Raw genomic sequence first — 20,170 nt, forward strand, 5'->3', positions numbered from 1 at the left:
TCTGCCTTCGGCTCAGGTCATGGTCCCAGGTCCTGGGATCGAGCCCCGCATTGGGCTCCCTGCTCTGCGGGAAGCCTGCTTCTCCCGCTCCCACTCCCCCTGCTTGTGCTCCTGCCCTCACTGTCGCTGTCAAATAAATAAATAAAATATTTAAAAAAAAACACTATCTTCCATTTGAAGCAGTTGATAAATTATTGAAAATGAATGAAAGCCATTTGTTTTACGTGCTTAAATGAGGCCTGGTGAAATTAATTTTAGGTAATCTATACACACAATGATTTTATTGCTTATTTAACAATTCTGATTTAAAATTTTCTTCAAAAAAAAATTTCTTCTTTCTATATACTAGAATGTTGCTAAGGAGTCTAAAAATAAAGTTCCAGCTGGACCCCTAATAGGTATAGATCTAGCAGAAAAGCTCAGTGACGAGTGATTTTGGGGATAGGAAGAGTACATTGGAAGCATTTAGCATCAATACCCAAATTACCTGTAGGATTCCTTCTGGCACTCAGCTTTCTAGAATTATTTACTGTGACTCCTAGGGGGAAATTTTGGTGTTTCTCTCTTACTGAGACAAAAATAGTTAAGATTTTTATAGTAGGAAGTAATCTGGAACCATCTAGACTGTGGCTCTTCTCAGCCCATTTCCTTGTATGTATGCCCTAGTGCAACACCTAAACAAAGACCCATGGACACGTGTCTTCAGTCACATTCTACATCTCTTTGCTTACCTATGTTACCTGCCTGCCTTGGCTCTCAGACTTCAAGGGAAGATTTAAATCAAGTCTCAGTGTCAGGCTTATGATCTTGGTTTTTAGAAAGCTGCCACAGGGGTCATTTGGCTACCTGTAAGGATTGGATTAAAACCAAAACAATGGCAAAGACATTTTATGGGAGCCCCCAAGCAGAAGTACTGCTCCCTCCCAGGGGATTTTAATGAAGAATCTTCAGACCACTGGAGAATCACATTTTTACTTGATGTCTCCTTGTAATTCTAAATTCTTACAGTGTTTTTAAATATCACAGTTAAGAGACTGATCTTGACAACTGAATCCTAGCAGAGACCTAATTCTGGATTTTCCATCTTCTCTAAGGTTCCCATGTGGAAGAGAGCATGGTTCTCTATTCTCTATCTAGGGAGTGATTTTGCCTCCCAGGGGACATTTGGCAATGTCTGGAGATATTTTTGAAGCTTCCTTGGCCTATCCCATGGGACTGAGGTGATTTCCAAAACTTTTTTTTTTTTTTTAAGATTTTATTTATTTGACACAGAGATAGCAAGAGAGGGAACACAAGCAGGGGGAGTGGGAAAGGGAGAAGCAGGCTTCCCACCAAGCAGGGAGCCCGATGCGGGGCTTGATCCCAGGACCCTGAGATTATGACCTGAGCCAAAGGCAGTCGCTTAACCAACTGAGCCACCCAGGAGCCCCCCAAAACTTCTGATCATAGAATGTTTAGTATATGTTTATATTCTCAGACTGCACTCATCTTTTTTGTAATACTTTTCTTTGGTTTTTGAAAAATATAGAAAAGGAATTGAGCATGCAAGAATACACATTTAACATAAAATGGTAATTTACAGGGTCAAAGAACTAAAGAAAGGCGTTAAATATTGTGCTTCAGCTACAAGTCGAAATCAGACCTCTGGAAACTCTTCTCCAAAACGAATTCAGAGCTCCCCTGTGGCCCTGCCAGGGGACAAGTGTTCTCCCAAAAAGGTCAAGCTGGGGCTTCAACAGTCATTCACGGCAGCTCCCAGCTCCACGAGAGGGAAGGCCCATCCTCTGGCCAGCCACCCACCCAACATCCCTTTTGCACCTGTACCTAAAGTTCCCGGTAAAAGGCATGGATCCAGAGGGAGTCTTCCCCAAGACTGGGTCGTTCAGACCAGCCCTGTCAAAGGAGCCACACGGTCTGGACAGTTAGCCAAAAAAAGGGCGGAAGAGTCTGCGTCCTTGTGCTCTGAGAAAAATCAAATGGGCAACAAAACTGCCCACAGGTGGGGAAGCAAGGCGGCTGCCTCCGGAGAAGCCCCAGCGCGTGGAAAGCTGCCCTCCAAGTCCAAGACAGGGCAGCCTGTGCGGCCCGTGCAGCAGCAGCTGGTGTCACGGGCTGAGGTCTCCTCTGGTGGCCGCCGCCACTTAGCAGAACACGGTCAGCACAGCGAGGGGAGCACACCGGCCAGGCCCGCCTCGGAAACGTGGACAGACATCCCTCCACATCAGAAGGAGAGGGAGGAACACTTGCGCTTCTATCACCAGCAGTTCCAGCAGCCACCTCTCCTCCAGCAGAAGTTCAAGTACCAACCACTGGAAAGGTTCTTCTACCAGTACAGGCCCCTGGAGGGGCAGCTCCAGAATGAGACCCCTCCCACCTTCTACTCTTACTCCGAGAGCCAGGATGGAGCCCAAGCTGAGGACCTTGATGACAGCGATTTCAGTGAAGATTCTTTTTCACACGTCTCCAGTCAGAGGACCACAAAGCAGAGAAACACCGAGAACAGCGAAGGCTCATTCTTCCTTCATCAGAGGGAGCAAGGCCCTGAGGAACAGGTGGCTGAAAGGCAGCAGAGTCTGCTTTTTAACCCCAGGACAGATGGTGCTGAGAAGGGTCTAACTGGAAACTGGATGTGCTCCAGGGACCCCACAAACTACAGAGGAGCAGCACTCAGTCATGGCCACGGCCCAGGTAAGGTGCCTTGGGACTGGAGCAGAGAAGAGGATTCTACCTCCTCGGGGCTTTCTCCCAGAGACAACCCGGCAGAGAAGCCTTACTGCTCCCAGGTAGACGTTGTATATGGCCAGAAAATAGGTGGTGGCCCAGCCTTTGAACTCACACAGAACGCTTTCAAAAGTGAGGTTCTTGGGCAGGCAGAGGGTAGTTCAGTCCCCACGGAGGAAGATGGTTTCATTTTCTCACTATCCCACGGGGCAGTTCCAGGATCTCCAGACCATAGAGAGACAGTCAGCACACCTCTGAGAGAAATCGGCCAAGACAGCCCAACTCTGGCGACCAGAACAATGAAAAACAGTTACCCTTACCAAGAAGATTGTAGAGGGGAATCAGGCACATGCTCTGAATATGCTTCTGGACTGATGGCTCCCCTCACTGTGTCCCTTCTGGAGAATGCAGATGATGAGGGCCCTGTTCCCCTGGAGCAGCCGGCCCAGGATGGGCTTGCTCACGGTCTAATGGCAGCAGGGGGCCCATCTGTGGGCCACACAGCGTCATCTGGTAATCAAAAGGCACTGCCAGTGTGTTTGGCAGCTGGGCACTTGTGGCTCTCATCATCTCCCCCTGACACTAAGCCGAGTGGTGATCTTCCAGTTCTGTCCCCGTCACCCATCCGTCAGCACCCACCTGACAAGCTGCCCATCGATGAGGCTGACCTAGGGGAGGTCTGCCAGAGCAGAGAGTCTGCACTCTCCTCCCAGGAACATGTGAGTAGCCAAGAGTATGATGCAGATGCTGAGGCGGCAGAGGTGAGCAGCTCCCACGGTTTCCCAGGAAAGCCCTTCCCCACCATACATACTGGAGGACCCCACCCTGCACCTCTAATCACCCCACGAACAAAAAGTAGTGATATGGCTGACCAGCCTTGGGCCCAGGAAAGAAAACATCCAACAGGACTTGGTTGGCAGGAGCTAAGTTTGCCGAGAGACCCCGTCAAGTTGCCTGGCTACAATAGGGACATCGTGTGGCTCAAATACAGGCCAATCCCAAGGTGCTTAGCAAGACCAGGCTCTCCCCTGGTCCCTCGCTGCTCTCCAAAGACTGCAGGGACACTGCATCAGCTCACCCTGGGGCCTGCACAGTAAGTTGGGACACTCTCCCCAAGACTTGAGCCCCTTGGCACCCCTCCTTCCACCCCAGCTTAAACCTCTGTCTGTTCTGGGAATGGCCATCATTGGTTCAGTATCAGAGCTATACTACAACTGGAGAGGCTTTTTCCCACTTTTCAAGGGAGCAGGCCTGCCAGGGTGGGTGAACCCTGAGTCTGGGAAAGCTGGGACTTGAGTAAAAGGGAGGATCTGTCCCCTTTGGCAAGCCTGTGACCTGTGGTGAAATCAGAATCCTCTTCATTCTGTTGGGTCTGTGTTCCTGGAAGTACTGCCCAGGGACACAACAGCTGCAGCCTTGTGCCCTCAGAACCAAGGCAGGCTGGGCAACTTCCAAGATGGTGAAGATCAAAATCAGAGGGACTGATGATTTGTGCTGCTTTCCCCAAAGGATGCTGTGGATGGTGCGACAGAAAGTATAGAGAAAGAAAGGAGGCAGAGAGATCCAGCACAGCCCCTCAGCATTAGGGGCTGGGGAGAGGGTGGGTGTATCGGAATAGGCACTACAGCCCTTCGCTAGGGCTCCCAATGTCTAGGCCAGCTGTGTGCGGGCTGCCCCTAGGGGCTCAGGCCAGGGCCATGGACAAAGAGAAGGACATGCAGGTGAGGAGCCTGCCTGTCCCAGGAGATGATCTTGCTGTCTCCATGGTCTCTACCCGTCAGCAGCATCCGACAAAAAGCAGATCCTCCAGTTTCTAGCTCAAACACCCTGCTTTGGTACCTGGACTCCCCATAGGAAGTAAAAATGATGGCAGGTGAGGCAGCAGGGTCCACCTTGTGCCAAGTGTGCCCGCTGCAGTGGTCACAGCCTTGAGCCTTTTGGCAGGGAAGCTCCTGCAGGGGAGAAGCAGCACTCATCCCTGTCCCTCAGTGTAGCTGAGGAGGCAGGGACAGATCAAGAAGCCCCTCTTTCCCAGTATCTTCTTGGTCTACTTTAGTCCCTAGACAAGTCCTGAGAAGAACAGGTGACAGGGGAGGAGGGGTGGTGGGCTGGCCCTGGTCAAAGCTTTGACCATTCTGGGAAGGGGCCATTCCTGGCCTGGAAATGAGGCTCAGCCCCAGAAAGCTGCCTGGGAGACCCAAAGGATCACAGTGTCCCCTCTGGTGTTCCCAGGCAGGTGGTCATCCGAGCACACCAGGAACAGCTGGATAAAATGGCAGAACTGGGCTTCAAGGAGGAGATCTTGATGAGCCAGCTGGCTCTCAATGTAAGTGGCCTTGGCTAGACACTCAGGGTCTGTTGGGAATTAGCCTGCAGGTAGTTTGCTGTGGTTATATGTGAGGTAAGGGTCTGCTGTCCTACTCTAAGAGGACTTGGGCCTCCTCTTGCCATTCCTCTGACACACCTCGAGGGGGTGCAAGGACACAGGTGGGAGATGGTGCTGCACTCCCCATTTCCAGGCTAAAATGTTTCCTGCCTCTATCCTTTGCCATTCTGCCTTATTGGCTTGCTGGAGGCCCTCCCATATGCTGACCAGAGGCACTTTAAGTAGGCTCCACGCCCCATGTGGAGCCCAACACGGGGCTTGAATGCAGGACCCTGCAATCAAGACCTAGGCCAAGATCAAGACCAAGGCCAAGATCAAGAGTCGGACACTTCACCAACTGAGCCACCCAGGCGCCCCCCAACCAGAGGTACTTTTACAGACCCCTCTGCCCTGCAGAATACCTCTCTACATAGAATTTTCTCAAGTGCAGGGGTGCCTGGCTTGCTCAGTTGGTGAAGTGTGTGATGTTTGATCTTGGCATTGTGGGTTCAAGTTCCACGGTGGGTTTAGAGATTACTTAAAAATAAAATCTTAAAAAGTTTCTCAAATGCAGAGAAATGACCCTCACCCTGTGCCACAGTGACTATCCTGCAGACTTTCCAGCTGAAGGAAGGTCCTGGGTTCTGAAAACTTCCTGCAAGAAAAGGGACTAGAAAAGCAGATCCTGACAGAAGGCCAGCAAAACCAAAAGTTCCAGGTGTCCTTTGTTTCCCTTTCCAGGATTTTGAAGATATTGTGACCCAGTTGGATGAAATCCTGGCTCTGAAATCCAAGTGCATCCAGAATCTGAGGAGCCAGCTTCAGCTGTACCTGGCCTGCCACAGGCCGACCACAGCCCCTGAGAGGACAGTGGTGTCTTAGAACAAGATCCAGTATGAGGTGATGGAACAGCTCAGGAGCCTGTGCTGAATTCCCGGGGGCTGAAGGGGCCTCTGCCAGGTCCTCCTTACAAATCCTAGAACCCACTCCCCAGTCCTGCCCATGCTAGCCTCTCCCCAGCCACACATGGCCTTGACTAGGCCCCAGCTCCTCTCTCAGGGCCAAGCCTCTGTCCCTCAGTTCCAAGCACAGGAGCATCTGTAGGGAAAGACAGAGCAGCCTAAAAAACTTAATATACCCCTCCCTTTTCTGTGGGGCTAGAAGAGAATTTGTCTTACCAACCCCTTGTCTGTGAAAACACATTTGGGTCTAATAACCTTGTGGATGTTTCTGAGTTTGAGGACCAGAGGATGGGGTGGGCCAGCGGTAACCTAGAGGTCAGAGATCACAAGCTGGGGAAGAAAACATGCTGAACTCAGGGGCTTTGATAGCTGAATTCTGTGCCCACATCACTGCATTACTCTCTTAATAGCACTCGTGCTCCTGGAGCAGTCCTGACTCCTCACCTGCCATGCCCACGCATGGCAAAGTTGAAGGAGGATCTCCTCACCTTACCTTTATCCAGCATTACCCTGGCTGTCCACTCCCTCTCAGGGGCCTGTGTTCAGTTGTATCTTGGCACTGAGAGCTCTAGTCAACAGTCTGAGACTGAGGCAGAATTTTTATACACACACAAGTTCTGCTTGCTGTGTATCTTTTCATCAGGAAGAAGCTCAAGACAAATACAAAGTGGTCCGCCACTTCCTAGGGCCACCCTGGGTCAAATAAGATGCAGGTGTCACAGCCTTGGTTCTGATGCTTATTGTAATGTGTGGAAACTTAAATTTCTTACAGGGAAAAGGACACCTTTTTAAGGTTTCAAAAGGAGGGCTTAATTAAAAGGGTAGCAGAAGGGCTGACTGGCTTTCTGAGACTGCAGCCCTGCCACCCTTTGCCTGATCTGAGCACTAGAGGGCGGCCTCTTTCCAGCTTCGTGGCCCAAAGGCTCTGCCGTCTCCTCATATCACTAAAAGAATGAGACCCACTGCCAGCCAAGAGCACTAGAGGGACTGTGGGATGGCATTAAGTATAAGGACAAGAAACTTCAGGGAGGAATCTAGTTCTCGCAGCTACAGCAGCACCACTGAGCGCTGGTGAAGCAGTCTGAATCCAGTCCCGCCTGTGGCACACAGCACATAAATGCCGGATGTGTCTCACAGGAAAAGGTACTTCCTCATTTCTGAGTGATTGCCCCAAAGGCCCAGGCTATCTCACCTCCACAGTCAGTCTTGCAGGAAGGCATGTCCTTGGTTCCAGAGACTGAGCTAGGTCAGGTTTATAAAGCCAGGGCCGACTGCAGGGCCAGCTCCTGGGTCCCACGGGCCTATAGTGGGAAGAGAGTACTAAAAAGAAAATGGTTAGTGCCTGTTTCATCCCCAGCAAATCCAAGCAGGAATCCCTTCCCCACCCATCCCAACCCCTCAGTAAAATAGCACTTGGCAATAAAGAAATTATCACAGCAGGACATACCTTTTAGATTTTTATTAGTAGTTTTCTGAAGAATCAAAATAGTTAGCAAATTACTTTAGATTCATCAAGACTGTATATCCTTTATATTTAGATCTTTAATGATGTACAACAGAATATAAAACAAAGAGACTGATTTCTATGACTAGGTGTTAACTCATTGTGTCATCCTAGAGCAGGGGGCTGGAGGGAGAGGCTGTTCTCCAAGGAGAACCGAGGTGGAGTTAGTGCTGGGCTACTCTATTGTAACCTGTTTCTCCCCCACTCAGTATGCTGGGAAGGGGCCAATGATTTCTTAAACTGTTTCCTTGAGTGGGGGGGCTCTAAAATCCTGGGTAGCAGAGGACTGTGGTTCAAACCAAGCCAAAAGAAACAGGCTGGGGCAGGGAAGCATGATAACTGCCTGGCAGACGAGGCCAACTCAGCACCCCATGGGGAAAGGGCATTCTTTGCACCTCAGAGACGTTGCAGAACCAGTGTAACACTAAGAGACTTTGTTAAAAGGAGGAAAAAAAAACCCTGGAAGAACCTTTTCAATTGCACTCAACTTGGATTAGAGTTCAGTCCACCAGTGCAGGGGAGGGAAGCATCTAGCCCTAAAGCAGCACTGAGTCTGGCCCTCCCACCCCCTCTCCCTGACTCCTTTTGGCAACTGGGCCAGGTTTCGGCTGAGGACATACAGACCCCGGAGGGCCAAGGTGGGAAGGACACTTCTCAAAATACAAATACATTTAATATTGAAGGAGCCAGGGCAGTGCTGGAGGCATTCACATGCCCGAATCTTTCCTTTCTCCCCAGTGCAGAGACTGGCAAGCACAGTCTCCACACCTGACCTTCCACCCCCAAAAGAAAATCAGGAAGTGTGCCCCTTCTCCTTCCCCACACATGGGCTCCTCAGGGCCTCCTGCAGGGGCGGTTCCATGGCAGGGTCTAGGCAGTGCCTGGTCTCAGCTGGCTCCTGCCCGAGCCATGAGGTCTTCCAGAGCATTGTCCTGGTCATTGTTGTGAAGTAGTAGAACCTCCTTAATGTCTTTCAGTTCAAAGCCCATTTCCTTAAATTTGCTCATTAACTGAAGAAACTCCATCATCTAAGGGATAGAAGAGAATGAAGATTGAAGAAAGGGGTCTGGCCACACAGCAGAGTGGAGGAATGTGCATACAGGGGGCTGGTTGGGGAAGTGTGCATCTTTTGCCAGAGCCTTGAGTCTCTCTCTGAAGTCCCCTAGCAAGCAGAGGGTGGTGGCTGTGGAGGAAGCCAGGGCAGACTGGCTGATGCTACAACCCTCATCCTTCAGGAACTGTGCCCAGTTCCAAATCCTGCTGACTCATGGGTCCCACTAACCAAAATCCACACTCACACCAAGGTAGGATACTGAACCCAGAAACAGCTGCTCTCCAGGGAACAGGCTAGGCAAAGTGACTAGCAATCTCCCCAATCATCCAGAAGTCTAGCTTTTTACCCAGGTCATTTCCCTTTCCCTTCCCTGGGACTCTAGATAGTCTTCAACCCAATGCTTTGTCAAACCTAACAACCCAAACTAGCCAAATGCCTATCTGGACATTTGAGAGAAAATGCATTCTGACTACCTCTACCTGTAGTCACTGGTAGGGAAAGGGGGTTCTTGGCCAGACGACGCTACTTTGTCCCTCCTTTCCAGAGGGTTCCCGTGAAGCAGAAGGGTCCTACCTTTTCCTCTGAACACTGGTGCATTTCCAGAGCCTCTTCCACTAAAAGAGGGTCGAAGCCCTTCTCACAGAGCTGTCCATGTGCAAAGAGATAGTCGAGAATCTTAAGAAAAAGAGGTGAGCACCTATTAGCACTCTTGTCAGTGCTTCCCAAGAGTCTTACACAAGCCAGCAGGTGTGGTATCTGCTCCCCACCGAGCTAGGACTTGATCTTGTATCATGAACTGCATCCAACATAGCAGAACCTCAGTGACTACTTGCTGAACAGGTAGGCACACCCTTATAAACATGAGTAATTTTTCAAAGGCGTTCCTGTCACAGCTGACTCACATCTCCATGTCAACTCCACAGCCTCGACAGGATATTCTAACAAATAGCCCAAGTCAGAAAATGATCCCAAGGTTTAAGACTCCAGTACCCTATTTTGGAACACCTCAGGGCAGCTATGACAGGATAAACATTTCTGGAAGGAGGCATCTGACCGGATCTCAAGCCTAGTGTGCCCTCTCAGAAGGAGCAGAGAACAGTCCCAGTATTAGAGTCCCTGGCTCTAATACTCCCAGGGCTTTCCTCCAGCCTGGGTGCCAGAGCAGCCCCCTAAGTAGAAGCACTGCTGCTAAGGCTGCTGTTCCCAACAAAACACCCTGAGTCCCGTGAACTCACAAGAAAGGATGCTGGGCCTATGAGTGTGATGGGGCTCTAGGATACAAGCAGGACACTGGTCTAGGACCTCTCTCCAGGCTGACAGCCCCCCAACCCCCAGCCAACCGATCACTCACCTGCTCAATATTCTCTCCTTTCCTCTTCATGGCTCTCAGGACACACTCATATGAGTAGCCCATGTTGACCACTGTCTCCACACACTGCCGCTCACTGGGGGACAGTGTCTGCAGTTCAGAATAGGCCTGGGGACAGCTGGAAGTGTTGGGCACTTGTGACATTGAGAAATTTGGAGGTGTCACCTGGTGGTGGAGAAACAAAAGGATCAGGCAGGAAGAAAGAAGGCTGAGGCCCCAGAAGACATGTCACTGGAGCAGCCCAGTCCAGGGGCTTGCCATTTCTGACACTAATCAAACTCCCAAACAGTCCGCCTGCAAGAAAGAGCCAGGTTGCTGGCCAGACATCCTGAAGAAGGCTAAGGGAGCACCAGGCGAGGGAAAGCTGGGAAGACACCTTCAATTGTGGCTGTCCGCTGCCCTCATCCCAGCTTACAGAATGAGAAAATACTAGAGCCACATGCCCTTCTGTGTTCAAATCCCTTGGGCTTGAATTAGAGAAGTTCTGAGCCTGCCCATGGGACTAATGGCAAGATGGCTGCCATCATTTCTCTCCAGTGCTCCATTACCCCTTTCGAAGGCTGTTGTATGTCAGAGTCCTAAAAGGATCATTCGCCTCAAACACCCCTAACTCTGGGACTCTCTCCCGACAACGTCTCTGTTCCTGCTTCCGTCCCTGGGCTGGGCAGAGACAGTACTGTTCCCCTGCATGGCCAGCTCAGGGTCTCAGAGCTTTAAGGGCACTCCACTTCTGCCCCACACCATGAGCTGCAAGGCTCAGTTCCCTGCCACAGCTGCCTGCCCACAGAGCCAAGATTGAAGGACTATCAGCCAGCCACACCAGGCTGGGCCTTTAAGGACAGGTATGTGACTCCAGGGCCCTGCCGGTAGCCTGTTCCTTGCCATCAGGACCCTATTAACCTCCATCTGATTGGTGGGTAGAGTCCCACGATGAACTCCTCCCACCACCTCTGATAATGACTCAGACCCAAGGCCTGAAGGCAGCTCACCCTCAGGCCAAAGGACCGAACCAACACGGCACAAGGTCACAGCTGTTTTACAGTTTGGCCCAGCTCCCGAAAACCAGGAAAAGTATTTCAACTGATTTTTACTTCCTTTGCGGGGAGGGGGTTAGGAAGCACGGAACCCCTGGTCTTAGACATTCAAAATTATATAGCTATAACCATATACTTTCCTCAAAGTCAGCTGGGAAAAATCAAGACTACAGGCCTTAAAGCCCACTGTTTCCTCTTACACATCTCACCCGCAGCACCCCTGGCAGCCCAATCACAGGGCTGACATTAATTTCTAGGGGGTCACAACAGGGGACAAGAGACTGGATCACACCAGTATGGCCACTTTTGCAGGTCCCAAGATAATCTCTCTTCAAGGACAGGGTCTACCTGGGCTTGAGAATACAAACAGCCAAACAGGGTTTGTTCATATTGCTGACACGTCACAGTATGTTAATGTGAGCTCCCAGAGGTTAGTTACCATATCACATGTATTTCTGAATTCCCAGGCCCTGGCTTTAGGCTTGGCATTTACAGGGCTCTACTCATCAGCTGCAGAATAAACAGAGGTCTATTAGGATTTCAAAGGGGGAATTTCATTTAACACAGCAAAGTTACCCTGATTCTCCCTCCCCAAAGCACTAAAATGGTAATAAAACAAAACTGTATTAATATTTAAAGTCAAAGAGGGGCGCCTGGGTGGGTTCAGTTGGTTAAGCGTCTGCCTTTGGCTCAGGTCATGATCCCAGGATCCTGGGATCAAGCCCCATGTTGGACTCCCTGCTCAGTGGAGATCCCTCTACCCCTCCCGGCCTGTTCATGCTCTTGCTCTCTCTTATAAAATCTTTAAAAAATATATTTAAGGTCAAAGGAAGAGGAAATAGTAGTGGACAATATATTTCAATGACATTTTAGAATACCGAATACTAATGGAGCCACGGTAACTAAGCAGAAGCAATGAAGTTATAAGTGGGAGAAAGGGGAGTCAGTTCACCAGCTCCTGAGAGGGGTTCAGCATTCTGAAGCACCAAGCACTGTTGGGATAAAGCAAGGGCACAAAGCAAGTGATCAGAACAATAAAACCCTCAGGCAAAACCTTCCCCACCTGACCCTCATCCTCTTCAGGAGGCAGATGTTCTGTCTCTAGGGACTAAAATAGGGACATGAGGCACAGTGTATGATAGTTTAAGAACCAAAAAGGGGATTTAAGTAAAAGTCTACACACCAGCCTTCGCCAACGTTCCTTAACCCTCAAGCAGAATTCCCGGATGCAACTATAAGCCCCCAAAACGTTCATGTGTTAACATTCTGCAGAGTTTCCCAAAGCCTAGTAACCTTCAACCTACAGTGAAGCTTAATGATTGGCAAGCACCCTCCAACACATACATTCCCCCCGCCACTGTTAATTTTTTTAAGTGCCTCACTCTTAAATGTGACTACAAAGCCTGAGACACCAAACCAAAAGAGGGAACAAAGCACTTGGAAATTTAAGATATGATAAAGTAAAATTTTATTTAAAAGGCTGTGAGATTTAAAAAAAAAAAAAAGTTATACGATAGTCAAGGATATATCCAGAAAGTAAAACATAAAGACAAAGAGGGGGCACCTGGCTGGCTTAGTCAGGAGAGCATGTGACTCTTAATCTTGGGGTCAAGAGTTCAAGTACCATGTTGGGTTTAGAGATTACTTTAAAAAAATTAAAATTAAAAAAATTCTCTTTAAGGGTGCCTGGGTGGCTCAGTCGTTAAGCGTCTGCCTTTGGCTCAGGTCATGATCCAGGGTCCTGGGATTGAGCCCCTCATCGGGCTCCCTGCTCAGCAGGAAGCCTGCTTCTCCCTCTCCCACTCCCCCTACTTGTGTTCCCTCTCTCATGTGTCTGTCCCTGTGAAATAAATAAAATCTTTAAAAAAAAAATTCTCTTTAAACAAGACAAAGAGATAGGAAATAGAAAAGGATAGCAAATTAGAACAGTAGTCAAGGAGGTCCAACATTCCAGTTATAGGAATTCCAAAAAAGAAAAACAGAAACTATTAATTAAAAAAAAAAATCTCAGATTTTTGTTTTAAGCTGAGCCTTAGTTTGAAAGGATCCAGGGGGGCCTAGCACAATGAACCAGGCATGGCACACCATGAATAAAATTAAGATCCCAAAAAACCATGGTGGCGGGGGAGGGAGGTGGAAGAACACAGAAAAGCACAGGAATGCTACAAATCAGTGGAGCTTATACTTGAATAAAAAAAGTTTAGGGGCACCTGAGTGGCACAGCTGGTTAAGTGATCGACTCTTGGTTTTGGCTCAGGTCATGATCCTAGGGTCCTGAGATTGAGCCCCGACTCAAGCTCTGTGCTCAACATGGAGTCCTTGAGACTCTCTCCCTCTCCCTCTGCCCCACCCCTCCCCTACTCACTCTAAAATAAATTTTAAAAATAAAAATTTTTTTTTAAGGTTAATGGGTGCCTGGGTGGCTCAGCCAGTTGAGTGTCTGCCTTCAACTGAGGTCATGATCCCAGGGTCCTGGGATGGAGCCCCGCATCAGGCTCCCTGCTCAGCATGGAGGCTGCTTCTCCCTCTCTGCTCCCACCTCAAATAAAATCTTTAAAAAAAAAAAAAAAGTTTTTAAAAAACAATGTCCTTAAACCTTAAAGCTCTTAGAGGGTGCCTGGGTGGCTCGGCTGTTAAGCATCTGCCTTTGGCTCAGGTCATGGTCCCAGGGTCCTGGGATTGAACCCCACGTCAGGCTCCCTGCTCAGCGGGAAGTCTGCTTCTCTAAAATCTTTTTTTAAAGATTTATTTATTTGACAAAGAGAGACAGCGAGAGAGGGAACACAAGCAGGGGGAGTGGGAGAGGGAGAAGCAGGCTTCCCGCCGAGCAGGAGCCCGATGAGGGGCTCAATCCCAGGACCCTGGGATCATGACCTGAGCCAAAGGCAGACGTTTAAGACTGAGCCACCCAGGTGCCCCCCCCAAAAAAAATTCTTAAAGGAAAATGACCTTCAACTAAGAAATCTAAATCCATCCAAACTATTATTCACACATAAAGGTAAAATTAAGACATTTTTGGATATTCAAGGACTCAAAACTGCCAGGTTAACCAGTATGTTTGGATGTGTTTGGGAAAATTATTAGGTCTTTGATGGCTCTCTTGGAGCATCTGGATAAAATTGGCAACAAGGACAAAGAAACTATGTAGGGGTGCCAGGCTGGCTCAGTTGGTAGAGCGTGCAACTTTTTTTTTTTTTTTTTAAGATTTTATTTATTTAATTGACAGAGAGAAAGGCAGAGAGGGAACACAAGCAAGGGGAGTGGGAGAGGGAGAAGCAGGCTTCCCGCCGAGCAGGGAGCCCGATGCGGGGCTCGATCCCAGGACCCTGGGATCATGACCTGAGCCGAAGGCAGTCGTTTAACCAACTGAGCCACCCAGGCGCCCCTAGAGCGTGCAACTCTTGATCTCCGGTTGTGGGTGCAGAGATTACTTAAAAATTTTTTAAAAATCTTAAAAAAGGGAGGAAGACTGCATATCTTTTAAATGGAGTTTATGAGAAAAAGGTGCAAAAAAGAAAGTAATCACAACATAGTATTCAAACTTGGTGATAAATGTTTACCCAATCATAATGTGAACGGTAACATTAATTTACCCAAAATTTGTGATATAATTATGATGGAGGCTATGGGAAGGAAGTGGAGGGGCTAATAAGAGCTAAATCCTCAACTATAACAGGAAGTATAAAACCATCTAAAATCGATAAATTTAGAAAAAGCAATACAAGCACTTTATTTAGAAACACAAGAGATAAATCCCAGCAGAGATAGCTTAAAGAGTTAAAAGTGCTTGACTACAGGAAGCAAAACTGGAGTTAGGAAGAGGAGTGGCAGGGAGCCACTGTTTTTCAATATAATCCTCTTAAATGTGACTTGATTAGTCACCTGGCTGGCTCAGTCAGAAGAGCATGCAACTCTTGATCTTGGGGTCATGAGTTCAAGCCCCACACTAGGTGCAGATATTAAACAAATAAATTTTCAAAAATAAATAAATGAGCCTGGGTGGGTGGCTCAGTTGGTTAAACATCTGACTCGGTTTCAGCTCAGGTCATGATCTCAGGGTCAGGAGATCGCGCCCTGTGTTGGGGTCCAGGCTGTGCACTCCCCCCACCCACCCCGTGATGAGTCTTCTCGAGATTCTTTCCCCTCCCACTCTCCACCCCCCACTCCTCCCCCTTCTCATGCTCTCTGTCTCTAATATTTTTTTAAAAAAAATAAATGTGACTTGATTCAAATGTGCTTGTATTACTTTGATAAAAATAAATTCATTTTAAAAATCTAGAGATAGAGGACTTGAAAGTATTAAAGCAATGGCAACAGAAGAATAAACAGATCTTAACACCTAAAAGCTGAGAGTCTATAGGTCAAAAATTATTTTAAATATACTTTCAAAGCAAATTGGCACTACTGTAATGCTTATTGGCCAAAATTAGTAAATTCATTACTCAAAAATGTAAGGGAGGAGCAGAAATATTTTGCTGAAGCAACTGTGGAAGAGTAAGGAATATATCCATAGCTGCAGAAAAAGAACCCAATAGCAGAATGAGCCCAACCAAATGAGCAGAAGCAAAGACCACAGAAGGCTGACATGCAGTGGGAAAAGACTGGCTAAGGCTAGGTCAGGCAGTTCTATGCTGGTCTCAGAAGAAGGGCTCATTACAAGATTCTTCTCAAGATGATCCTATGGACTTCTCAACTTCTAAGATTAGTTTATATACAGTAAAACATGAAATCAGAATCTGAAAAGTGAGACCCAAACACTGGGCCTAAAACAGCCAACAAGAACCAAACTCCAGGAACATTTCCCTCAGAGCTCCTACGTAAAGGGTGTATACAGCCCAGTTGACCACCGCTCCACTCCTCATATCCTCAAGTCACTAACTATCCTGAGGAGAAGTGCTTTGTTCACTGGGAAAGGTTCTCACTAAGTGAGTCTCAAAGACTCACTAAGATAGAGGACCAGGATGGAAACCAGGCTTTGCTTCTTGGGGGTAAGGGCCATGACTTCCTTAGAAAAACACCAGAACTTCAGCTCGGCTTATCTGCCCCTTGAAGGCAGAAAGTCCCTAGGCCAGCAAGAAGCAGACTCCCCTCCCACCCTGAAATGGATGGGCCCAAAAGAAACTCCACAATCAGGTGGGTCAGAGTGACAGGTGTTCTGATTTGAGAACGACCTCTGCCATTAGTTCATCAGCTTTGGTCTCTAAATGGTTACTGTAACTTTAAAGGGGGATTTGAGGCTGAGGATCCCTTATCTTCCCCAGAGTGCTTTTAATTTCTCTAAAGCATATAATGAGTCATGAAGAGTATCCTACTGACCAGGAGGTAGGAGGATGAAGCCCGCCCATTCCTAGGAGATAACACCAGAGTGCACTATCAAGTTTATCTGGGCCAAGGTCCACAGAAGTTTATAAACAGCAGTGAGCTCTATGACAGAAGCACTCACACACAGAAACAATCATTTACCAAGAAGGCTGTTGCTGGGACTTTGCACTTACTTTAAAGCAGGCCAAGGCTCATCTTTCTACTGGCTTATTACAATCTCTGACAGATACCCCACCAATACAATCAGGCTCCTCTCTGGCTCTAAATAGTCTCTTAATATGCTGTTGTTTAAAAAACTTGTGAATGGGGGGCACCTGGGTAGCTCAGCTGGCTCAGGTCATGATCTCAGGGTCCTTGGATAGAGCCCCCGCGTCAGGATGCACACTCAGCAGGGAGTCTACTTGTCCCTATCCCCCTCTCTGTGCTTTATCAAATAAATGAAAATCTTTAAATAAATATCTGTGAACTGGTATAGCAAAAAGTTCTTAGACTTCTATGATTTCTATTCTAGAATGCAATAATGTATTGTTCTGTGCTGCTGAAACCACAACAAAAACTAAGCCTACACTTTATGACAAATAAAAGAACCTAGCTGCGCCTGCAACTTTTTTGTGTGACAAAATCAGATTTTTTTCAGGGTAATAACAAGTTGTAACTTCTGTTACCAATCCATCTTTCAACACTAATTCGAATTCCAACCTCCCCTTCTCCCTCCCTTTGTAGAAAACTGCACAATTCTTAGTAGTAAGCAAAAAAGAAACTGCAGGATTAAAATCTGTAGGTTTAGGGGTGCATGGGTGGCTCAGTTGGTTAAGTGGCTGCCTTCAGCTCAGATCATGATCCCGGAGTCCTGGGATCAAGTCCCACATCAGGCTCCCTGCTCAGCGGAGAGCCTGCTTCTCCCTCTCCCTCTGCCTGCCTCTCTGCCTACTCGTGCTATCTCTCTGTCAAATAAATAAATAAAATCTTAAAATAAAATAAAATAAAATTTGTAGGTTTAAAAGTGACAAATTTCTACTTTTTGCTCAGACTTCTGATACAAATTTATCTCCCAGCTACTAAGGCACCACATGGTCTGAAGAAACACAGGTAAATCATGGTACACACAAGAACGAACCAACCTTCAGGGCACAATGAGATGGAGAGAGGAAAGCAGGAAGATGATATAATGAGGACTACCAAGCAACCTTCAAAAAAATGAATAAAGTAGGAAAGAGTAAGTAAAAAGCTACAAAGAAAGCAAGCCTTAAAAAAAAAAAAGGCAGCAGAGAAAAGAACAAAGTGATTAGGCAGAAAAACATCATTCACACATGATATACATTATCTTTTTGAAGGAAAGACCAAAAAGATGCGGGTAGAAACAAGTGAACATAACCAGGCCAGGGGCAAATCTACAATCCTTTGTCCTCAGAAAAATAACCAGAACAACATACACAAGCAAGGTCAATATAGCCATGCCCCACCTCGCCCTAAACCCTGAAAAGAAGAATGTGAGGCAGCAACTGCTAGGCAGAATTTAGAAATCTTTAGAGCTCTAATTCAGGGGGATTTAAATGGCTTACCGTGGGACCTGTATTTGGAGGTGACGATTCTTCTGTGCACACAGACAAGACAGAGAGGGAAGGCATCTGGGAGATCAGATCTGAGGGAGTCAGGGTTGGCACCTCTGTGCCACTGTCCAAGTTCAAAGCTGAAAGCCCAAGAGTATGATGCCCATTGAGCTCACTGGCACTGCTTTGGGTGGAAGGCTTTAGGGAATTCCGGAAGGTGCCATTGCGGAGGCAGGATGTGCTATGGAAAGTGCTCGCCAGCTTGGCTGTCTTCTGATTGCTGTCATCAGAGTCAAGTTTGGGGAAGGACAAGGATTTGATATTGCTTACTGCAGGAATGGGGGGGAGGGACACTTTAGAAGACAGCGACATCTTTTCACAGTTGCCCAACTGGGGTAAGGTTATAAAGCCATTGGGTTTGTGAAGAGGCTTGATATCCAAGGTCGCCCGCTCCAGGGATGCCAGGACCTCCTCATCTTGTAACACAGACCCAGAGCCGCCTCTGGGCAAGTTATTATCTAATAACTGAGCCATAATGGGTCCAGTGGTTCCTACCAGAATGTTTCTCAGCTCTTCCTTCTCATCAATAGTTTTTAACTCCAGATTATCAAATGGGTCTTCTTCACACTCAAAGTCAGCAGGATTGAAATCTGCCTTTGTGTGGGGTGGGCTGAGAACTTTCTGTTTCATGGCAATGCTGCTGACCCGAGTCGGGGTGAGGATGCTGTTGTGCTGTAAGCTGGCAAGGATGGGATTAATTGGAGGTGGCATTGTGGCTGTACTGTGAGTCTTGGAGAAGCTCATTTTGCTGTCACCTTCTGGGCCACTCTTAGAATTCACTTTAGCTTCTACTTCCTCAGCCTTGCGCTCTGCTTCCCGCTGGGCTTCTTGGATTTTCTTAGTATCTTCAGCCCATTCAATAGTTTTCTTTTCCAAGGAGAAATCATACTGCAAAGATACAGCAGAGAAAGGACGTGTGAACCCAGGTGGCTGCCCCTCCCCAACTCAATTCCTCCAGCAAATTCTTCCTCACACCAGCACAACAGAACCTGGCAAGGCAGCATTTAAGGTGTATGAGATGATCCCCAGTCAGGAAGACTAAGGCTTCCTAAGCTCCTTATACGGTTTAATCAAACTATGCTCCCAGATTACTTCTAGAAATGATCTAGAAAGAGCTCCCACTACCTCTAATTCTACATTACCGGCCAAAGGAATTTTGCCAACTACTTCCTCTGCTTCTCTACCCTCAGGCCATTTCCGTTCCTAGAATTCTTTGGTGGCTAGGCAGAGCTCGGTGGCCACCTGTGAAGCTTTGCTGATGGCCTTGTTCTTCCTCTGAACTCTTTCATAGCATCTGTCTCTATCAGGTGATGGCAAGCACAAGTGACCACAGATAGACTTAACCTTTAATTTTTTTCTAAACACTTCTCCCAACAGTATCACAAGCCTCTTGCAGACAGCTACTGGACTTTAGATACTCTCAGTAGCACAATGCCCTAGATAGAGCCTGTGCTCAACAACAACAGCCCCTAACATTTAAGAAGCACTTACGAGGTACCAGGCAAGATTCTAAGCACTTTTTATGTATTAACTCTCTGCATCTTTTCAACAACCCTTTAAAGTAAGTACTATTACCTTCAGTTTACAAGAGTCATGCCCAAGGTCAGAGCTGGTAAGTGTCAGAGCCTGGATATGACCCAGGCAGTATGACTACAGATTCTATGTTATTAAACCACTACCTATTAAATTATAATGAACAGACTGTACTCTAAATACAGGAAAACTGCTTATTAAGATATCAAAATACATTCAAATTAGGATTTTACAGTGCAAATCGCGTAAGGATTCACTTCATGGTTAGTTCCTTAACAGTACCTTCAAGTATGTCTAAATTTACAAAAATTTTATTTGCACAGTTGGAAAAAAAATACACCTATTACAAAAAACAAAATCCACCTCAGAGAAAACAAAACTTTTGGTGTTCACTCTAAAGCCTCAGAACTAAACAATATCTATGTGTGTACATTCAAGGCTGAAGAGACAAAAGACGGGGATGGACAGGAAAGAGGCCTACATGCCCAGACAAGAGTTTTAGAGTACAAGAAACTCTGGTCATCCCCAAGCCTTTCAGCTTCAAACAATGCAAGAGAAGCCTGGAAATGCACACATCAAGAAATTTATTTATCTGGGGCACCTGGGTGGCTCAGTCATTGAGCGTCTGCCTTCGGCTCAGGTCATGATCCCAGGGTCCTGGGGAGCCCCACATCGAGCTCCTTGCTTGGCAGGAAG

The 20,170-nt window shown here is 47.4% G+C and overlaps 2 protein-coding genes across 7 annotated transcripts in view; one reads left to right on the plus strand and one right to left on the minus strand.

Moving 5' to 3' along the window:
* Window positions 1-7,242, plus strand: part of KIF24 (kinesin family member 24) — an 80,897-nt gene extending 73,655 nt beyond the window's left edge. For 3 of the 4 annotated variants that reach the window (XM_027614925.2, XM_027614926.2, XM_027614924.2), the window contains exons 11-13: window positions 1,583-3,814; window positions 4,954-5,047; window positions 5,828-7,242. In XM_027614925.2, coding sequence (XP_027470726.2) covers window positions 1,583-3,814; window positions 4,954-5,047; window positions 5,828-5,968 — 2,467 coding nt within the window. In that variant the 3' untranslated portion in view covers window positions 5,969-7,242. The remainder of the gene's footprint in view (window positions 1-1,582; window positions 3,815-4,953; window positions 5,048-5,827) is intronic. The other variant, XM_027614929.2, reaches the window with a different exon arrangement.
* Window positions 7,243-8,407: 1,165 nt separating this feature from the next.
* The window catches only part of UBAP1 (ubiquitin associated protein 1), a 58,107-nt gene continuing 46,344 nt past the window's right edge, over window positions 8,408-20,170 (minus strand). For all 3 annotated transcript variants that reach the window (XM_027614932.2, XM_027614930.2, XM_027614931.2), the window contains 4 exons: window positions 17,894-18,829; window positions 9,958-10,140; window positions 9,180-9,281; window positions 8,408-8,580 (listed from right to left, as the gene is read on the minus strand). In XM_027614932.2, coding sequence (XP_027470733.1) covers window positions 8,440-8,580; window positions 9,180-9,281; window positions 9,958-10,140; window positions 17,894-18,829 — 1,362 coding nt within the window. In that variant the 3' untranslated portion in view covers window positions 8,408-8,439. The remainder of the gene's footprint in view (window positions 8,581-9,179; window positions 9,282-9,957; window positions 10,141-17,893; window positions 18,830-20,170) is intronic.

The sequence above is a fragment of the Zalophus californianus genome, chromosome 13, assembly GCF_009762305.2.
Source record: "Zalophus californianus isolate mZalCal1 chromosome 13, mZalCal1.pri.v2, whole genome shotgun sequence".
NCBI classification, from domain to species: domain Eukaryota; kingdom Metazoa; phylum Chordata; class Mammalia; order Carnivora; family Otariidae; genus Zalophus; species Zalophus californianus.